Source organism: Triturus cristatus, chromosome 4_1 (genome assembly GCF_964204655.1).
Source record: "Triturus cristatus chromosome 4_1, aTriCri1.1, whole genome shotgun sequence".
Classification (NCBI taxonomy): Eukaryota; Metazoa; Chordata; class Amphibia; order Caudata; family Salamandridae; genus Triturus; species Triturus cristatus.
The window spans coordinates 277892073-277911692 of record NC_140585.1 but is presented as its reverse complement, the minus strand read 5'-3'; the positions used below and the strand labels follow the sequence as shown (position 1 = coordinate 277911692).

General features: G+C 47.3%; 1 protein-coding gene across 4 annotated transcripts in view; it reads left to right on the top strand.

Moving 5' to 3' along the window:
• The window catches only part of KIAA1549 (KIAA1549 ortholog), a 746373-nt gene that overhangs the window by 473071 nt on the left and 253682 nt on the right, over positions 1-19620 (top strand). For 3 of the 4 annotated variants that reach the window (XM_085652040.1, XM_085652037.1, XM_085652041.1), the window contains exons 10-11: positions 4-182; positions 3106-3153. In XM_085652040.1, the coding sequence (XP_085508166.1) occupies positions 4-182; positions 3106-3153 (227 nt within the window). The remainder of the gene's footprint in view (positions 1-3; positions 183-3105; positions 3154-19620) is intronic. The other variant, XM_085652039.1, reaches the window with a different exon arrangement.

The following is a 19620-nucleotide window of genomic DNA, read 5'->3' as shown; positions in this document are numbered from 1 at the left end:
CAGCTGTGAACATGGTGCAGGAAGCCCCCAAAGACTCTCAGAACCTACTCATCATTGTTGGTGTGGTGGTGCCAGTGTGCCTTGTGATGATCATCCTCGTCATATTGTACTGGAAGCTTTGTCGATCCAACAAGTTAGAGTTCCAGCCAGACACTATGAGCAACATTCAGCAGAGGCAAAAGGTAAGGTTATCATGGCGAATAAGGGGGCCTGTGTGTTCTGGAGGGTAGGGCTCTCATAAGGAACAGCAACCAGACGTATTGCAAAAGTTGTAAATCAGTAGTAAACAAATCTGTTATTACTTATGTTCTGCCCACTCTACTTAGTAGTTATTTTGCGATCAGTGCACCTATACATTCCACCATTCACTTTGAGGAGTCCAACAAAACTGAAGAATATACAGGGCTATCTCTAATACTTCTTACCAGTAGCTCTGGTATCGTCTTTCGTTGTCTCAGAGGCATGATTGTTGGTTGTATCCTTAATGGTGTGCTTAATATGTGCTGTTCACCTAATCTGATAGAGACTTCTAGCCGCAGATTATTTGCGTTATAATTTTCACCAGGTGTCAAACTGGATCCAAAATTGGATAGGTGGCATTGAAAGGCTCCGCGTGATGTCGTCCACGCCGGAAGTGATGTGTGTGTGATCCCTATATAGGCGCCACTCCAGCGCGCTTACGTCAGTTCTTTTCTTTAAGCCCCAGTCAGCGAAGATCCAGTGGTTACTTACTTTACCTACTGTGATAACTGATTTGTAAGCACTGCTACACGCTTGTTTCTCAAATACACTTATAAATCTTTCAGCGTAAGAATTTTCTTGTAGAATTCTTTTGTCGATTTAATCTGTTTATTCATTTCTTTTGATCAACTTTATTGATTTTTAGAAAACAAAGAAAAGTTGGCACCGACAGCACAGTATAGAGATTTGCATACTGAACATAATGGAGGCATCTGTTGTGCAATCATACAGTAGGCACACTGATCAAGCACTTTATATCGCGAAAAGAAATCATTTTGTAGAAGGCAAAAGTCCAACCTGCGGACCCCGCTAACCCTTTTGATCAGCCCACTTACCCCACACTCTTTGGTATTTGGCTGGTCAACCCCTAGCCTCAAATAAAAGTTTCTCTTGGACAGTGCACCGATCCACCCCTCGGCGCCACCTAGCTATTGTGGAGGGGTCAGGTTGCGTCCAGCCCATGACAATATCTCGTTTGGCCACCATGATGGCTGTCCCCAGGAATAATATGTCTGCTCGAGACCCGTCTAGTCCGTCCATAACGCCCAGGAGGAGGCACATAGTATCGTGAGGTACATGCCAGTCCAAGATGTGCTCAGGACGTGTAATCTGTTTACTCATTTAATCAATGTTCTTTTAATTTAACCACAACTTGTGATGTTTGTCTTGGTTTGGTTTCCTTAAGAACACTTAAGTACCTCTGTTTTAAATTGATGAAAGATATATCATTAGGTATCTGAAATTGGGTACACATTGTAAAACTTACAGTAAGTGGTGTAGAAGATGTTACAGTCCTGCTTTGCCTGTGCAGTACTTTTTCACCTTTGGATCTGGTTTGTGTTTTCTAAAACAATGTATATAAATAAATAAGAAAATCCTTATTATATACAAAGAGAACATGGTAAGTCTTCTAGAACTCCTGGCAGTGAGAGGGTTAAGAATGCACCCCATATAGAGGTGAAGTAAAATGCGGAGTGAAATTCGCCGAATAGACTCCCATTATGGTTCACTCTAATGAAAGACCAATCACATAGTGTTATTGGTTGTCTTCAGTTATGTTGAACCCCCATCTAATACATATTTCATATTTCCACACATAGTTCTTTGTTTCGACTTCAAATACCCATTAGAGAGTCATTGCTTCTCAGAACCACCTTATGACTTGAATCAGGGAGAATCTTTGCTCCTGGGAGCTAGCCCTTTGGATTGTACCAAAACATCTCCTGTATTCCCAGAGACATAGGAGTCCACAGACAGCTAACAGCAAAAAGCCATGCCTGAGGTCTTTCAATCTCCAAGAAGGTGGTGGGGCTTTTGGATTTGATTGACCCTAATGCCGAGCCTTTTTTAATGGGACTATTTTCCTGCCTGCTGGAAACCACCTGCCTGGGTATTGTCTGGAGGTCTGTGAAACTGTTTATCAAGTGGGCAGTGCCCTATGAAAACGGATCTCGAAACTTATTGGAACTTTTATGCAAGTCTATCCCCTCCTCCGGAGTTCGGACTTGACATGGACCGAACAGAATCAAATTGCTGCCTCGATACTTTGATCCTTGCTCACGCTATCTCAGTTGAATGCAACTCAGTGTTCCAGCTAGAATGGTTGAGTTTCAACCATCCTCCGTGCATGGAATGGTTGAGCAGTCTAGTTTTCTGCAACCTACCTCAACGTAAATCACCTTATTATCACTTGCCTTAAAATTTTAGACACTTCTACTTTGATTCATTTTAATGCAACTTAGTTGTTCTCGTAAGTAATTGAACCCACAGTAAACGTTTGTAGGCCTAGAATTGTGATGAGGATGGCCCGATTGACTATATCAAAACTGTCTGCTTAAGAGTGCCACCATCCCAGATGTGCAAAATGTTTGTAGTGTGTGCTACGTCATACACCCCTTCCAGTCTCTACTTCTGCCCCTTCCCAAGAAAAAAAGCCAATAATGTTTACTGAGAAGTTGTGTGTTTGTATACTTGGTATCAACATTAATGTTCCCACTACTGTACATTGTTGCAGGTTAGTAATTATCTGTTTGTTTTAGCTATGTTCTTAAAGGATATCTCTGGTTATTTATAAAGCCATTGCGAAAAATAAGTCCAGGTGCTCTTGATGAGATGTATTCCAAAATGAGACCAGTTGCAAGGTAGAGGGTGCACTAAGCAGAAGATATGGAGTATCATGAGCTTGTGAAAGCAAATGATGAATTGTATTCTGTGCAAAACGTCTGCTACTCATTTACTGCATTCCCGTTCCTTGTTTAGCTCTACTGTTTTAATACTTTAAGGTCTTAATAGATTCAGCCTCTTTGCAGTACACATTTGAGAACATGTGACAATATACTTTTTGGTACCTCTTATATCCCAAAGGTAGGAGTAGATGCTCTGAGGGGGAGTGAAGACTTCCCTCGTTTTATGGTAAGCCACCTCCGTCTTATACCGCTCATCAAATGCTTTTATCTGCTTTGTCTCACTAATTTGTACCAATTGCACCAACCTTGGTGTTATTCGCTGTAACATGGTGTAACCCCAGTGCCCTTTTTGCTCCAAGTTGCTTGCATTTTTTTTTTCTTTCAAAAGCTAACTCACCATCTACACACAACCACCAGTCACATTTTTGCATTCCTCAAATTGAGCGTAGTTTTCATGTGTAACTCAGTTTTGTGCCTCTGTACTTGCATTAGCTTGACATCTACTGTTTGCCCTTTGAACAAGCGAAGACCATTTTATGGCCAGGAGTACAGTGGATGCGTCATTGAAGGCAGGTAAACATTCTTTTTTGTTTGTAGGATGACCTTAGTGTATAAGAAACTTATGCCACAAAAATGAGACCAAGGCATCGACTGCCAAACAGCAGTATAATTATGCATCAAGGCTAACCTCTGGACATCCAAAAGAACTTAACAAAAAGTAATAAAAATAACACAAACTTGGAAATAGTTGTCTAAGGCCACAAATTTAGCTTACATTCCATGCCATGACGAAATAAAATGCGGAAAGATTTGTTTTTTTTTAGGAAAACCAGTGACAAAAATCAGTTTCAAAGAACGCGTTCTTAAATGCAGTGAACACAGAATAATATAAGGCTAGTTATAAAACGTTTTAGTCAGTCTTAAATCGGCCCCAGCCAAAAGGGTGGGAACGGGATTAAAAACTTACATTCTGTGGCTTTAGTTTTTCAGGGTTTGCTTGACTGTTAATGTCCATTAGAAGTGTGCTTTGGTTCTCCTATTTAAAAAAAAAAAAAAAATAACCAGTTCCATTGCTTGTAATTTTAAATTGTTTAAAATAAAGTTACATAGTAATCCGTTATTTAGAAAATAGTTGTAAGGTTAATGTTTGGAATGATCTTTTTTTCGCCTCGGCAATTAGTGTTACCACCTCTGAAAGAGCAAACTATGTTGGGGCGCCTGCATTTCAGTTCTCAACTCCTCTAATCACCCGCTCCCGCAAGACTGACTGTCATTTCTTATATATTAAAACTCTTCTCTTGTAAAGAACTCTTACACCCATCGGGTCCTTTTAGCACTATATAAAACTCCAAATAAATACAAATATTGTACCTTCTTATGTTTAATAAAAAATATAAAATGAAGCATTCCTTCGTCTGAAACTTGAATTACGTTTCCTGTTTTTTTATAGTTCTCCATCCAAGTCAGTGGTGTGAATTAAATAATTGGGACTCGGTTCCACCCAAAATATTTTATTAATATTTTACCGGTTTTGTTCATGACCCAACTTCCCTTTTTTTCCAGTGGACTGTAAAAGATAGTTTTATTGCATTATGTCAACTTCAGATAATTTTTAAAAGTCATACTAAATTGTGCTTTCTGCCTTGAAAATAAACCGTGTACATGTCTTTCACTGAACGTCACTTGTCTAGACTTCTGCGCTTCCCAAACATGGTTGTGCAGTTTTCTTGCTACCTGCTGTTTTTGTTCTTTTTAATCTATACACCTCTTTATGCCATTCCACTGCCCCCACCCTCCCTATCCCCCACCTAGGATCCAACGCATACTCCTTTGCCCTTAATTACTCTTGGGACAAATGATCCTGGCAATCCACCCCCCCCCCCCCCCCTTTTTTTAAAAACACGTTTTTTGGTGTTTCTAAGTATGATGTAAGGCTGTCAATTCATTGATTGTGGTTGTCAGTTATTTCTCTAAGCCTTAACCCCGTTTAATTATTCTCAGTTGTTGAGCTACAGCTCGATTTCTTAACCTTGTGTTAAATTGTTGGAATAAATAAGTTGGAACATATCCCTCTGCTGGACCTTAAATCTCTAGAATCCATCCTGGGTCGCGTAAAATCAGGGACCCTTCCCCCCTCATGCTCTGAACTTAGCCACAGGAACAATCCTCCCGGTGATTCATGAGCCGGTCAAATCTTCCATTTCCTCTGGAGTGGTCCATGCTCTGCTTGCATCTCCCCAACGCGATCCCTACTGTCTTTCACATGTGTTTGCTGTATCTCGCTTGTCTCTCCCCCCCCCACCCCCACCTCCTTATGCTCCTGGCTTGTTGAATTTGACACCCAGCGCTATAGGGCATTTTTGATGAGGAACAGCAAGTCATCCCTTTACATCATCATGCCCTGTAGAGACAGCTGGGGTCATGGAGTTAGATTTGTGAAAAAATACTGATAGCCATAGACCGTGAAAGACCCATCCAAACCAGGACTTGTCCCTTCCCTGATGTAGCATTTACCCTGTGCTTTCAATTTTGAAAGTCCTTTAGTTTCAAGATGGGAAAAAATCCGAGTATTGCAATCGCACAGCTCAGCAGTACTTATTTTATCCCAGCATTAGTGGTACTCTTTTTATCATCCTAGAAAGCATGAAAGGTGGAGGTAGCCGAGCAGTTCTGTGAACGCACTCATCAGCACCTGGAAAACCCACAAAGTATCTTACCAGTCTCGGTGTTATGGGCATGCCCTTGTACGTTACAGCAGGCTCACTGATTTACACTACCTCACTGCAAACAGCTGCTCAGCCCACTCGTCCCACCAGCGCCATAAATATTGTATAAGATGGAGCCTTGTTTTGACGGGTCTCCGTGGGCGCTGCGTGCGCGAGGACGCGATCGATAAGCCATACATTCTAATGTGGCACGGTCAGACCCGGCCCATCAATGTTTTACCAGTGCACTGTCGTGGGAGGCAGGGGAAGCTGTCTGGCATATCTTGTTCGCTCTCTTCAGTCTCTTTCAGGCCACAGGATGTCAGGCCATCGGACTAGTGTTTCATTAGTCGAACCGGCTGCCTCCTTACGCCCACCGCCGGCACCAGCCTCTCCAGTCGCTGTCATTACGTCTGGCGTTAGACCAGACCTTTTGGTTTTGCCAGACATATTACACACTTAGAAGGGCTTCTCTTAATAAATATTTTTCCTCATTCCACTACACCAATGGCTAACATCCATGTGAGTTACAGCATTGTGCTCTTTGTCAAGGAACACATCTGCACACCAAGACGTTTCCTTTTGTGCCAGGGACTAAAAGTGTTTTTTGAGACCAAAAAAAAGTCTTTTTTTTTTTTTTACCCATTATATTTCTTGTAGATTGTCTAGTGCCTATCAGCTCCCCCAATTATACATTTTTACAAAATCCAAAACAAGTATGGTCAAAGCCAAAAGGCTGGCTGTCCATTCCATTCCAATCCTATTTGCTTTGCCATCCCTCGTTTTTTGGGACTAGTCTGTTAGTTATATTTGGCTCATGCTTTGCATATAGCCATTGACAGTAGCCCCCGCAGATGCTTGGGCATAGTTGATTCCAGCTGTCTTGGGTTATGTGCCTAGGTGATGTCAATAACTCTTACGATTCTTCCTATGTTTCCTACACAGCTGTTGGTTCCAGTAGCTCTAAGCCACTCAGTTTCAGGCCTTCATATATTCCAGGTTCGAGGCATGTGGGCTGCTGAATTCATATCTGTGCATAGATCGCCGCCTAGTGTTGGGTCCGGATGTTTGCACGTTGTTGTCCTGGAAGAGTCTTCGAAGTATCCTGGGATAGGTGACTCCTCCCCTGGACTACAGTGCGCATGGGCATCCTCTCCATCCTCAGATTGTTTTTTTCCGCCATTGGGTTCGGATGTGCTTATCTTGACTCAAGTTAGGAAAAACTTTTTCCAGGCCAAAAGGCCTTTAGTTCGCGTCGGTACTGTTCCCGATCGGTATCGATAGTATCTTTGTTAGTTTACTAACTTCCAGAACCAACTTTTTCGCATCTTACCCGACCATCGACCCGACATCGACGATGGAATCGAGGACACCATTCAAGCGGTGTCCTGTATGCAATGCGAAATATCCCCATGTCGACGTCCACCCGGTGTGCAACAAATGCCTTTCACCGGATCACGACGAGTCTACATGTATGGCCTGTGCCCGATTCCGATCCAAGAAGACTCTCCGGAATCGACGAGCAGCGAGACTCGAAGCGCAGCAAGCGGCACCGGCCCCGACCAACATCTTCAGCGCCGAGGACGAAGATGTCGAAGACGTGGAGAACCTACCCTCCAGCCCCGCTTCCGAACACGACTCCGGATCGGAGGACGTCGAAGACCGACTCTTTCACAGAGATGAAGCCGACACCGAGGTAGGAGACTACGATGAGGCCTTAGGGGCCGAAGAGAGTAGCTCCGGTGACGAGCAAGGCCTACCCGTACAGACTGAGGATATCCCAGTGCGTCAGTCTATGGCTCCGGTCGAGGGATCGCCTTCGGGCCTTACCCAAGACCTATCCCGCAGTTCTTCGGCCCCGCCCTCTGGCCCGGCCTCGGACATTCAGCGGCAGCCATTACTACCCAAAACGGCTGGTTTCCCTTCTTCGAAACCGAAAGCTGTATTGGTTCACCAGAAACCGAAACCAAAAGTGACGCTGGTCGGATCGAAGCCCACCACACCTTCGACGCCGGCAAAACCCGTCGGCACCGACCGCACCAAACGAGACTTCGGTGCCGAGCTTGCAGCAGCCGACGTCGGCGCCGACACACGGAAAAAGACCTTCGGTGCCACCAAACCTACTCGGCTCCCGGCACCGGAACAATCGGGTCCGACCACAAAGGTCAAACTGCCTGCTGCGTCTCACACCGCTTCGACAGCACCACCGAAGGCACACTCATCGACGACGTCGACGGCTACTACCGCTCCTCGACTCGATGACCCACTGGCGCCGAAGAAGTCCACGCCCGCCTCTACAGAACCGGTCGGCGCCAAAGAATCGATGGCGCTCCAGGTGCGGCCAGTTGCTGCGTCCTTGCAACGCATCAAACACAAGGCAGTCCTCCAGGACACGTCAGGCTCCGAGCCGATAAAAGCTCCAACAGCCTCTTCAGCACCAGCCAACATCACTTTTGGCCTGCCGCCATCCACGGCCCCAAAACTGTTCCAAATCAGAACACGTGTCACCCACACCACGATCACGTCTGCCGAACGCTCTACTGCAGAGACGTCACCTTCACACATCATCGACGCCGACACCGGCAGGATGATGCTCCACAAGAGGAGAATAACTTCCGAGCCAGCTTTGGACTCCTACCGGATCCCGCTTAAGAAAAAGCTGCCAGTGGCTTCGGAACCAGTTCTTTACGAACCTCTCCATTCCTCTTACCAAGATCCACAGTCCTTCTCTCCCACACACTCCGAAACAGACGTTTTGGAGGACTACATAGGTGACCACGTCCCCTATCCCGGAGAGATGGACCCTGAAGGCCAACAGGACCCTGACCAAGCTTGGGATGACCCTGTAGACTCGGGTGCACCTATGGATACACAGGACCCGCAACTCTATGGAGCAAAAACGTCTCCCACAGAGGACACTGCCGCATTCAACGCCCTCATTGAACGTGCTGCGGCCAATCATGGTGTGCAACTCCACTCTGACACCGTCGAGGACGACTTTCTCATGGATACTTTCGCATCCTCAGAAAGGAATATAAAAACTCTACCCATGTTGAAGGGTGTCCTCAAACCAGCAAAGGACATCTTCAAGGAACCCACCAGGGCAAGAGTAATAAACCCCAGGATCGACAAGAAATACAGGTCGGCGCCTGGGGACCCTACCTACATTAAAGGCCAGTTACCTCTGGATTCCATAGTAGTTGCGAATGCTCGCAAACGGGCACACTCGCAAACAGGTGATGCTCCTCCCCCGGACAAAGAGTTCAAGGTGCTAGAGACCTCCGGCAAACGGGTTGCGGCCCAGGCAGCTAACATATGGCGCATTGCCAGTACTCAGGCGCTCCTCGCTCGCTACGATCGAGCACACTACGACACATTAGAAACATTACTCCAACATCTCCCTGACCAATTCAAAGAGGGAGCGGAGATCCTCATCAGGGAGGGACAGCTCCTCACAAACGCATCCATTAAGTGTGCACTGGATGCCGCAGATACAGCGGCCAGAGCCATAAACACTAGCGTCATGTTGCGACGACACGCATGGTTACGAATCTCCGGATTCAAACCTGAGGTACAAAATAACATCCTCAACCAGCCTGTCAACCCCGACTACTTATTCGGGCCAGAGGTTGACACCACCCTAGAGAAAATAAAAAAGGACACGGACACTGCAAAGTCCATGGGGGCTCTCCAAACGCAGTCCTTTCGGAGCGGCTCCTTTCGTCGCCCCGGAAATAGAGGAGCAAATAGAGGACAGGGGTCACAGCAAACCTACAACAAGGGAAACACACAAAGTTCCTACGATAAAAACACCCGGGGTGGTTATCGTGGCTCAAGCACAAAGGGCAGAGGACGCGGATACGGCAACACCAGGTCCTCCCCCAAGAACAAACAGTGACGCCCTCTCCCTTCCTCCCGACCACATAACACCTGTCGGGGGAAGGCTACAAAGGTCCCTGTCCACGTGGAACTCCATCACCATGGACAAGTGGGTCAAAGATATTGTCAAACACGGTTACTGCCTAGAATTAACCTCCACTCCACCCACAATACCTCCAAAACACCGTCCTATGTCCTCAGAGCACTTAACGCTCTTACAGCAGGAAGTGCTAAGTATGCTACTAAAAGGCGCAATAGAGGTCGTACCAGTCCACGAGCAAGGTACGGGGGTGTACTCCCTGTACTTTTTAATACCGAAAAAGGACGGGTCACTCAGACCTGAGACCCCTCAACCGCTACATTCTCTCCGAGCATTTTCACATGCTCACTTTACAGCAAGTCCTCCCGCTGCTCAAGCAGGCAGACTTCCTGGCTACACTGGACCTCAAAGATGCGTATTTCCACATACCCATTCACCCCTCACACAAAAAATACCTCCGGTTCACTGTTCAGGGGCAGCACTACCAATTCAAAGTCCTTCCCTTCGGCGTGACAACAGCACCCAGAGTTTTCACAAAGTGCCTAGCTACTGTGGCTGCACATCTACGGAGGCAGCACATACACGTCTACCCTTACCTGGACGACTGGCTTGTTCAAGCAAAGTCAGCCCAGCAATGTGCCAGCCACATGTCCCGCACCATTCACCTCCTTCACAGTCTGGGGTTCTCACTAAATTACCCAAAATCCCATCTCCAACCCGCACACGTACAACAGTACCTAGGTGCGACTATAGACACTCTGGCGGCCACAGCTCAGCCAAATTTAGTGAGAATCAACAGCATGCAAATGCTGATTTCCAAGTTCAAACCACAACACTCCCTTCCCGCGCGAGTGTTCATGCAGTTGATAGGCATGATGGCCTCCTGCATCTTCATAGTCCCACACGCGAGACTACATATGCGCCCGCTTCAGGAGTGCCTAGCACGTCAGTGGAATCAGGCTCAAGGACAGTTGAAAGACCTAGTGTTGGTGAGCGGTCGGGCATACAACTCTCTGCATTGGTGGTATCCACAAAACCTTTGCAAGGGCCGACCGTTCCAAGAGCCTGTTCCACAAATAATACTGACAGCGGACGCGTCTCTCCAGGGATGGGGAGCTCATGTACTCAACTACACAGTGCAGGGACTATGGACAACACAACAAAAGAAGATGCACATCAACCTTCTAGAACTGATGGCAATCTTCCTGGCTATGAAAGCATTCAAAGTACACTTGTGCAACAAAGTCGTGTTGATCCGGACGGAAAACATGACCGCCATGTACTACATACAGAAGCAGGGAGGAACACACTCTCCACAGTTGTCTCATCTGGCTCAGAGCATGTGGAAGTAGGCCATTCAGAGGAACATGTTCCTCATGGCGGAACACCTCCCCGGCAAGGACAACCAGATGGCGGATCTGCTCAGCAGACACAGCCACCAGATGCACGAGTGGGAGTTACACCCATCAGTACTCCAACCGTACTTCCAGCAATGGGGTCATCCAGAGATAGACCTATTCGCCACAAGCGAAAACGCAAAATGCCAAAGCTTTGCCGCCAGGTTCCCACATCCGCAGTCGCAGGGCAATGCGATATGGATGAACTGGTCCGGCAGATTTGCGTACGCTTTTCCCCCAGCGCCGTTGATACCGCTGGTGGCTCGCAAACTCAGACAACACTCCCTGACACTCGTCCTGGTTGCTCCAACGTGGGCACGCCAGCCATGGTACACCACTTTTCTCGAACTTTCCGTGGTGCCGCATCAAAGGCTGCGGATCAAACCCGCGCATTTGACGCAGAACCATGGAGAGATTCAGCACCCAGATCCGCAACAGCTGAACCTGGCAATCTGGCTCCTGAAGTCCTAGAGTTTGGCTACCTAAACCTGCCACCTGACTGTATGGACATCATTAAGGAAGCTAGAAGACCCACTACCAGAGCTTGCTATGCAGCCAAATGGAAAAGGTTCGTCATTTATTGCAATAATAATGACATTAACCCGCTAGACGCATCCACCCAAAACATAATTTGTTACCTCTTACACCTATACCGATGCAATCTGGCGTACACCTCTATACGTGTCCATTTGACCGCAATATCAGCCTATCTCCAGAACAGGCAGCACCTCTCTTTATTCAGAGTGCCTGCCATCAAAGCATTCTTGGAAGGACTCAAACGAGTAATTCCTCCAAGCCACCCACCGGCTCTAATGTGGAACCTCAACTTGGTCCTCACACGCCTGATGGGTCCACCCTTTGAACCTCTACACTCATGTGAGATTCAATTTCTTACCTGGAAAGTAGCTTTCCTAGTCGCGATCACTTCTTTAAGAAGAGTTAGTGAACTCCAGGCACTAACCGTTCAAGAGCCATTTATACAGGTTCACGCCAACAGGGTCGTACTACGTACCAACCCCGAATTCATGCCCAAGGTGATATCGCAGTTCCACATGAATCAAACTATTGAACTGCCTGTTTTCTTTCAAAACCCACAAACTGTCCCAGAAAGAGCACTCCATACACTAGATGTGAAGAGAGCCCTCATGTACTATATCGACAGGACTAAGATCTTTAGGAAGACAAAACAACTTTTCGTTGCCTTTGCCCCACACCACAAAGGTAACGCTATCTCCAAAGCAGGTATAGCCAGATGGATCGTTAAATGTATTCAAATTTGCTAAACGCACATTAACGATTCCCCCACGAGCCCACTCAACACGTAAGTTAGGGGCCTCCATGGCTTTCCTAGGAAACATCCCTTTGCATGATATATGTAGAGCAGCCACCTGGTCCACTACACACACATTTACCAAACACTATTGTGTAGATGTGCAATCAAAACAGCAGGCAGCTGTAGGACAGGCTGTTCTCAAAACTCTTTTTCAGACCGCTGCAGCTGGCACTGGTAGCCGCCGCTAATAGGAGGTACTGCTATGTATTCTATGCACAGATATGAATTCAGCAGCCCACATGCCTCGAACTGAATATGCTACTTACCAGTATGCATCTGTTCTTGGCATGTAGGGCTGCTGACATTCATATCGCCCTCCCTCCTCCCCGGCGCCTGTAGCAGCTGCAGCTCTCAGAATTACTGTAAGCATGGTCATCACTTTCTGTATCTACTCCATCACTGCCACAATGGCGAAAAACAATCTGAGGATGGAGAGGATGCCCATGCGCACTGTAGTCCAGGGGAGGAGTCACCTATCCCAGGATACTTCGAAGACTCTTCCAGGACAACAACGTGCAAACATCCGGACCCAACACTAGGCGGCGATCTATGCACAGATATGAATGTCAGCAGCCCTACATGCCAAGAACAGATGCATACTGGTAAGTAGCATATTCATTCTGGCTGCAATCGAACTCTTAAGATGATGGGCTGTGTGTATCCATTATCAGCACTCAGTCTTCGCTAAGTGATCTTGTTTGTTTTGTTGTTGTGTTAATGCTTTGCTGCGCCCGTTTTGACTTACAACGTGCTTTCTCTTTCCACAAACTCTGTTTGTGTGCCTTTATTTTGATATGATTTTAGTATTACTGTCTCACACACAACCACAACCAACCCCACAACCACAACCAACCCCACAACCACAACCAACCCCACCAACAGCCCCACCAACAGCCCCACCAACAGCCCCACCAACAGCCCCACCAACAGCCCCACCAACAGCCCCACCAACAGCCCCACCAACAGCCCCACCAACAGCCCCACCAACAGCCCCACCAACAGCCCCACCAACAGCCCCACCCACAGCCCCACCCACAGCCCCACCCACAGCCCCACCCACAGCCCCACCCACAGCCCCACCCACAGCCCCACCCACAGCCCCACCCACAGCCCCACCCACAGCCCCACCCACAGCCCCACCCACAGCCCCACCCACAGCCCCACCCACAGCCCCACCCACAACCCCACCCACAACCCCACCCACAACCCCACCCACAACCGCACCCACACACAACCGCACCCACACACAACCGCACCCACACACAACCACACCCACACACACCCACACCCACCCACACCCACACACACCCACACCCACACACAACCACACCCACACACAACCACACCCACACACAACCACACACAACCACACCCACACACAACCACACCCACACACAACCACACACAACCACACCCACACACAACATTGGCATAGCCAATAGTTCTCTCCTTTGGGACCTTATAAGTGTTTAGCCACGCAACAGTTGATGTGGTTGCACCAAGGATATTGTGCTGCATAACTAAATACTTAGAAGGTCCCAAAAGCGAGACCTATTGGCTATGCCAATGCTTGTTTTTGTGTTGTATTTGGGTAGTCTTTGCCTTTCTCTCAGATTAGATTATTTGCACTGGAAAATTCATTTTTTGCTATATGTCAGGTCTGTGCATGCTGTTTATGTTTAAGTTAAGCCATAGTGAAAATCATCTATATTTGGGAGGAAGAGGAGCATTTCTGTCCAGTATACAATCTCCTCTAATCTAGAACAGTGAACATAATGGTATACTGTTCCACACTGACCAAAGCAGACACTCAACGGGGTCTGTATAAAGTGACGGGGAGCATGCGCTCTTAAAAGCAAGTACCTTCACCCCCTGAAGGTGGCATGCTTCGTCATTGGGCTTGCTTCTCGTCTGGCTGGCACTGCAATGCCCAACAGGCCCGGGAGAGGGCTCTTTATCGGCGATCTTTTAATTGCCAATGAGTAACTGGGGGGGGGGGGGGGGTGTTTCCTGTCAATGGGTGAGAAGATTGGAAAAAAGATGTGAATTGATTGTCTATCGGCCTGGTGGGGCTATCTATTTAATAGGGTCCCAAGTCTATTTCGAGTTAAAAACCGAGTAAGAGCTCATTAGGCATAATGGTCCTAATTTCTAAAGTGTGTACTATGTAGTGTAAGATCGTTAGTGTACCTGTGTCATGCCTCAAATATTTCGAAAAATTATCAAGTGGCATTTCATCAGAACATTCCAGGTTGCATAACTAATTTTCTGAAGTGGAGGAACCCAAGTGTCTGGCTTTTCTCGCCCCAGTGAATGGTTTGAAAGTCCATCCTAATCAAACTAAATCATAAACACTCATGTCATTACATGTTTACTTCACATTAACACAGTGACCTATATAAAATAGGAAAAAAGAACATAGCATCTGATAACATCGATTTTAAAATCACGACAGTACAACACAGTCAAATGTTGACCAGTGCTTAATCCATCCATAGACAACCCAGGTGTGACCATTGGAAATCACTGCAATAAAAGCAAAACATGGGTGCGTTGTGAAGAACATATGTGGGTGTATTATTGATAAATGTTCATATTGATATAGACTTATTGGCTCTCACCCTCCAAATTGTCGGTAAGCCACCCTTTAAAAGTGAGTACGTGACTCAAGTTATTCAGCCATCTAAGATATAGATAAATCTCTTAGTAATAGCTGTAAAGAGATCTACTAATCAAGAAGTACATGATGCACACAAAAAAATGATATGCAAGTACTTAATATCAGACCCCCTGAGGGCTGGGCTCCTAGTTACTTACTTGCACACTATGGAGATGAAAGGGAGGCCAATCCGAGTCCGTTATAAAGGCCCGGGAAAGGGGAAAAAAACTAATTATCAGGTGGTGGCCTGGAACTGAACCTAGGATGCAGTATCCTCGTGGAGTACCATAAATACGTAATGATGATAATCTGGACTCTGTAATCCACAGTGCGCAGCCGAGACTTGCCAGTCTCATGACCTGCTCTACGCGGTCAAAACAATGAGCATCGTTGCTCGGCAACCATCAAAGTAGAACCGAGACACATCCGAATGTAAGCGTGCATGGATCTATCAAAGCAGGTGGCGTATTGATCACATATGAGTGGCGCACTGATAGTAAAAGTGTACAAAGAGTAAACTTGATAAAAAGATGAAGGTAAAGCAGCTATTATATGCCTCAAATGGGACGGCGCCGAATGTTTTTACCATGTGTTTATAATGGCGGTATCTGGGAATGCACCTAAAACACCCTGTATCAGGGGCGGCGGATTAATGGACATGTAATTGATCTGTGTCTAAATACAGACAATCAAAAATGGAATATGTAATTACCCCTTTTGGTCCTCGTGTGGGGAGACGGATATAAATCCATTATAGAGGGCCCTGCGATCTTATAATTTTGGTGGGGTTAACCACGGATTTGGTACCTCAAGACGCCATAGTTCTATGAGAGGGTGTACAAGGAGTTATCTCTCACCAAAGAGGAAGAATTGTAAAATCAGCCAACGTTCTCTTGTCTCAGCAGGGATTCATCAGCGAAGGTCACCACAGAGTGTAACAGAGTCACGAGGTTAAAGTATAAAGACCCTCAAACCTCGAAAGGGATTATGGTAGCTGACAATGGTTTTCTGTTAGTCAGGTACCAACCCATAGGATCTTGTCATTAAAGTCCATCGATGTACGTCTTCAGCTTAAAAACCCACCATTGTTCTTTCTCAAAGAGTCTAGTGGGTAAATGATCTCCTTGTATGGTCTCCAGAACGGGGCAACTCCTGTCATCTGGAAAAGGTATCGACAGCAATGTAGTGTGTGCTCACTTGTGGAGTGAGGCGGCGGCAGTTAGTATTACTACGGTGTTTGTTGATCCTAGTTTTGACTGGCCTCGTGGTCATGCCAATGCACCCGAGGCCTCACGAGCAGGAGGTGAGGTAGATAAAGTGCCTTGTCTGGTAGTTGGTATGTTTTAATAATTTCCATTTTTCTCTTAAGCCCCCATCAGTCTCTCTGGTGGTGTGTGTGTCAGGTGGCATACATTGGATCGTCCACAGGGATAATGTCCTGTCACCGGGTTAGGCCCCAGGTAGTGGTGATGCTCTCAGAGGCTGCCTTCCATCAAGATCTGGTGTGTGTCACGAGGTCACGGATATTACTGGTACGTTTGAATGCGAAGAGTGGTTTCTCAACCTTGGTGTCCCCACTGTTCAGAATTGACCATCTTTTATTGATTGCTTTCCTCACCAGATTGGAAGAGGGGGTGAACCTGGTGAGACACTGCTGCTTTTGCTGGTCCTCCTTTTGGCAGGGTGCTAGAATCACTTCCCTACGATTATTACGGGCCCGTTCACAGGCAGCATTGAAAATATTTCTCAGGTAGTTACGATCCTTAGTAGGGCATCTGAATGGTTTTTAAAGTTGTCATTTCACTGCATTTCTGTCAGTCTCAGGAACTGGCCAAAGGGGAGGTTGGGCCTCAGGGCTCGGGGTGGTGGCGGCTCCCAAACAGGAGAAGAAAGTTCCTGTCTTTAGCTTTGTGAAAAGTCTTTGTTTTATGGTGTCCATCCTCTATGTATATCATTAGGTTTGAGGAAGGCTAGTTCTTTGTTGGCGGAAGTAGATGTGAATTTGTGGAATTAACCCAATCCGTTGATCCAGGTGGCAAATGCTGGGATGTCCGCAGTGTTGCCTCTCCAAATGATAATGGTGTCATCGATGTACCTTTGCCAATGTTGGATCTTGGAGAGGTATGTATGGGTCAAAGTGGTCGATAATTGTTTCCCAAAACTGTACATGTAGAGACATGCCAGGCTCTGGGAAAATGTGCTTCCCATTGAAGTCTCTGGGCATTAGAGGAACAGTTGATCTTCAAATTGGAAGAAATTTTCCTTCAAGGCTAGTGTGGCACCTGCCATGATTAAGTATGTGGGTGGGACAGTCCCATGTGGACGGACTCACTCAATGTGTCTTCTATGACCATTAAGATGGTATCCTGGTGTAGGTTGGTGGAGAGGGCTTCTATGTCGAGGTTTATTTGGAGATTAACGTTCCCTCCAATATTGATGGTTTCAATGAGGTTCAGAATGTCCTTGGTGTCCCTAAAGTAAGTAGGTGTTGCCTCCTCCAATGGGTTCAAGAAGGGATCGCAGAACCTTGACAAAGATTTGAGGAGTGACTCCATGCCAGAGACAATGGGTCGCCGTGGTGGAGGATGTTTCTCTTAATGGATTTTGGTTAGCGATGTAGAAGTATGGTGTCCGGGGTTTGAGGTTGAGGAGAAAGTCGAACCCTTAGGTTCAAGGCAGCGGATTCCACCTCTAATTTCTAATTTCTAATTTAAAATACTTGTAAAGCGCAGCATACACCTTACGGTTTCTTGGCGCTGGGGAGATCGGCAACTGAGGTGAAAACAAGAAGACCAGGGAAAGAAGAAAGGGATATTTGAAGGGGTTTAAATGGGGAAGGCTTGGCTAAAGAGGAGCGTTTTCAGATCTCTGCGGAAGGGGAGATACTGGGTGGCAGACCGGAGGTGGTCAGGAAGTGAGTTCCAGAAGGTTGGAGCTAGGGTGGAGAAATTAGCCCCGCCCCACTTTTTACGAGTGAAGCGAGGGATCTGGAGGAGGGACCTGGAGGAAGATCGAAGTTCTCTTGTGGGTAAATAGGACGTGATTAGTGAGGAGATGAAGGCAGGGGCGGAGCCCTGGCGGGCCTGGAAGACCATGCACCCGATCTTGAATAGGGCCCGTTCCTTTATGGGGAGCCAGTGAAGCTCTCTAAGAAGGGGGGTGGAGTGGTGATGACGAGGGAGGCCGTACACAAGCCGAGCTGCTTGATTCTGAACGGTCTGGAGTCTACGCAAGCTGAAAGCGGGGATACCGTGATAAAGAGCGTTTGCGTAGTCCAATTTTGATATCACGAGTGCGGCCATAATAATCTTAAGTGCCTGGGGGGAAAAGAAGCGGGAGACAGTGCGGATAGTGCGAAGAGAAAAGAAACAGGAGGACACCACAGAACTGATTTGTGAGTGGAGAGTGAGTTGGCTGTTGATTTTGACACCAAGTGTTTTGACCGTGGTGGAGGGGGTCGGTGCAGAGCCAAGAGAAGGGGGCCAGAAGAGAGAGTTCCAGGGACTGGATGAACCACCGGTGAGAACCAGCTCGGTTTTATCCGGGTTCAGCTTAAGGTGGTTGTGGTTCATCCAGTCACTGATGAATGTCATGGTTGACTGGAAATTGGAGACCGAGAGAGGAGAAGAGGACAGATCAAAAATGAGCTGGAGGTCATCCGCGTAGTTATAGACGGTGACCTCCAGCTGCTGTAGTGCAAAGATGAGAGGAAAGATGTAAAGATTGAAAAGTAAGGGGGAGAGCGAGGATCCCTGGGGAACACCGCAAGTGACAGGAAGGGGAGTGGCCGTGAAGTCGCCTAACCGGACCGCCTGAGTGCGTTCCCTCAGAAAGGAGGAGAGCCAGATCAGAGCTGATCCCCCGATACCGGCCGCCTTGACACGGGTGAGTAGGGTGGTGTGGTCCACCGTGTCAAAGGCGGCGGAAAGATCAAGGAGGACCAGTGCCTGGTGTTTATTTTCGTCCATACCCTTTCTGAGTTTGTCCAAGACTGAGACCACGACTGACTCGGTCGAATGCCTGGGACGGAACCCGGCTTGGCGGGAAGCCAGTCCCCCGTTTGCCTCCACATGGGCGCTGAGCACCGCGGTAACATGGCGTTCCATCACCTTGCCCAGGAAGGGTAGCAGGGAGATGGGGCGATAGTTAGCCGAGATAGAAGAATCAGCGCCAGCTTTCTTCAGGATGGGCACTATGGTAGCTGCTTTAAGCGAATAGGGCACTACGCCCTGTGCCAGGGAGCTGTTGAGGAAGGCAATGGGGGGGTCAGGGCAGCTGGAGTATATTTGCTGCAGGACTCGTGCTGGGCAGACGTCCGCCGGAGATCCCGACTTCACTTTAGGAAGTATCTCCAGAAAAGAGTCCTGCGTGAGGGGGGGGATAGAGGTAAGAAGGTGGGGGAGGGGAGGGGGGGCGGGATCGACGAAGGCAGAGGAGGGTGGAGGGATATTAAGCTTGATGGTTGCTATTTTATCTAAGAAATAGGTATTAAGCTGGTCGCAGAGAAGTTGGGAGGGAGGAATAATGGGCGAGGTTCGGTCTGAGAATGCCAGGTCATTCACTATCCCGAAGATTACCCTGGGTTTGTTTTCGGCAGAAGTAATTTTGGACGAAAAGTAGGCGGACTTAGCAGCCAGGATTGCTGTTTTATATTTGTCCAGAGCTGATGAGAAGTGGATT